The 2,683-nt window shown below is 28.6% G+C and overlaps 1 protein-coding gene across 1 annotated transcript in view; it reads right to left on the bottom strand.

The window, feature by feature from the left end:
- LOC106473381 overlaps positions 1 to 2,361 on the bottom strand; it is an 11,410-nt gene extending 9,049 nt beyond the window's left edge. The window contains exons 1-2 of the mRNA XM_013934063.2: positions 2,205 to 2,361; positions 982 to 1,125 (exon numbers count right to left, since the gene is read on the bottom strand). Coding sequence (XP_013789517.2) covers positions 982 to 1,125; positions 2,205 to 2,352 — 292 coding nt within the window. The 5' untranslated portion in view covers positions 2,353 to 2,361. The remainder of the gene's footprint in view (positions 1 to 981; positions 1,126 to 2,204) is intronic.
- Positions 2,362 to 2,683: the final 322 nt, after the last annotated feature.

Raw genomic sequence — 2,683 nt, 5'->3', positions numbered from 1 at the left:
AAGGTTTATAAATGGAAAGTCCTTACAAGTACCATAGATAACGGACTTTCCATTTATAAACCTTGTCTCTGTATGTATGTTGATGAGATATAGTGTTACAAGTACCATAGATAATTACAGAGACAAGGTTTATAAATGGAAAGACCATTATCTATGGTACTTGTAACACTATATCTCATCAACATACATACAGAGACAAGGTTTATAAATGGAAAGCCCATTAACTATGGTACTTGTAACACTACACTGAATACAGAAGATGGTTCTATAAACTTCCTAAATGTAAATAAAGAAACACTCAGTTAAAAAATCCACAAAAATTCTCAGAAAAAATTTACAGATACAAATGTTTTCATCTGGAATGTGCTGAAAATCAATAAAAATCAAAACATGCAATTTTATTTTTATGCATAATATCAATCCATAATATATTCCAAAAGTATCCAGTAGACTGGGAACTAAATCAACCCAACTAAACACTATTATTTTGGTGCCTATACTACTATAGCTTCCAAACTCAGTGCTGCAACAAAACATTTGAAATATTATATTTTTACTTAACTTCTACACAGTGTGAAGCACATAAAATAATTCCGCAATCCCTCACAAGTTCTTAAAGCTTCTTATTTAATCATATCAACAACTAAGATAATTCTTATGAAACACTGAGAACTAAGGGAACTGTTCATTTAACTTGTTTTTATTCAATGAAATGTATTATTTACATTCAAAATGCAAGCTTAATTGTAAGTGGCAGTGTAACTAGAAAGAAATTATAAACAAAAATATTCTTTGACATGAGCTCTACAGGATTTATAGTCCACAGGTCACGATATGTTCTGTCCTAAACACAAAGTAAGTTTACTGAGAAAGGTTCAAAAACATTTCCTTAACTAAAGTGTTAATCATCACATGATATCTGTCCTACTGATGTATAAAGTATTTCTACATAACAGCACAAAATAGTGCAGAAATACCTACCTGGTGATAACTGTTCATCCAAGTCACTGCCTAAGTCTGAATTAAGCTGTCCACCTAGATCCTTTACTTCCCCTGCATCAACTGGTGGTTCTGTTTCTTCTACAGACACCGGTTCACTCTTTGTAACGGTACTGCTATTTTCTTCTAAATACACATTTTTGAAAATATTAAATTTTTAAAATGATGATGTAAAACAGATCTAACATGTTAAATTTTTAATTCATACCATATTAAAAACAGGTACTTCACATTTCTATGAAACAGAAAATAATAATAAAAAATCAAAACAAACTATTCCTTTTCATTAGGTGAGTAAAGCATTTATATAAATAAAATATTCAGATTTAACAGACAATTTTTTCACCAATGTCTGTGATGCAATTTTGAAAGGTCAGGTCAAAGGTTACCAAAAACCTATATTTGTTGCATTTTCTTTATAGTTTAAGAACAGAAGTGGTGATTACTACAATTAGTTAAATGAGGTATTAAAAAGGTATATTAATCAAGTTAAACTGACCAGATATATAAAATGGATTTATTAAATAAGGTATTAAAAAGATATATTAATCAAGTTAAACTGACCAGATATATAAAATGGATTTATTAAATAAGGTATTAAAAAGATATATTAATCAAGTTAAACTGACCAGATATATAAAATGGATTTATTAAAAAAGATATATAATCAAGTTAAACTGACCAGATATATAAAATGGATTTATTTCTATGACCAAAGGAAGTATTTTACTGTTTTGTCTCACAATGAAATTCTGGAGACATCTCAACCTAAACAAAAATACTAAACCAAGCTCAAACTTAATGCTAATTAGGAAGTTTGTACTAAGCTTTATAGAGCTCAGTTAAATATTTCTCGAAGACAAGGGAAACAAAATTAAGATATATCAGTGACAGCTCTCCAGTCTGGAAAGGGTTAGACTAGCTAAGTTTACCCCTTATCAGAATACCATAACATTCATGAAGGATTACTTAAGAGTTTTAGAATACAGATTATTCACTGGCCAAGCTGATAAAAGGCTTTTGTAAGCAGTTAAATGATAAGATATTTACATATGATGTATACTGTTTATAAATTTCTTCCAACTATCATATTTTCAATCAAAAATATAACTTGGTTATTATTAATAACATAAAATACAGCTAGTAATGTACAAATATTATTATAAGAATATATATATTTTTTACATTTAAAAAAAAAAACATACCACTTTCATTGAGGTGAGAACTTAATGAGGGTGATAAGGGACGGATATTTTGTTGTTTCTTTTTCTTCTTATTCCTTTTAGTAGGCCTTGTCAGAGCAGAGGGCTTTGGCTTTTTTCTTGGCTTTTTAGGTTTTGGTTCAGAGACCATTTTATTGTAATTATCCTAAAAAAAGTAAGAGCTTGTATTACCAATCTAACAACATCAGAACCTTTACAAAATTTACTCCATTATTAAAATTCCCATATTTCTATTAGATTTTCTAATACAATTTTGAGAAAATGCTTGATGTTAAGAGCAACCTGTTGAATATAAATCCATAGATTCTGTTATCCAGTTGCCTAAGAAGCTAATGAAACTATTATTTATTACTAAGCATCATCATATTTCTCGTGTTACAGAAATGTATTAACATTATAAATCTGACTAGCGATTGTAGTCTTGCATCTTTCATATATATACATGAATATATTTAAACTCA

The sequence above is a fragment of the Limulus polyphemus genome, unplaced genomic scaffold (genome assembly GCF_000517525.1).
Source record: "Limulus polyphemus unplaced genomic scaffold, Limulus_polyphemus-2.1.2 Scaffold6127, whole genome shotgun sequence".
Lineage (NCBI taxonomy): Eukaryota > Metazoa > Arthropoda > Merostomata > Xiphosura > Limulidae > Limulus > Limulus polyphemus.
This window is presented reverse-complemented; position numbering and strand designations above follow the sequence as displayed.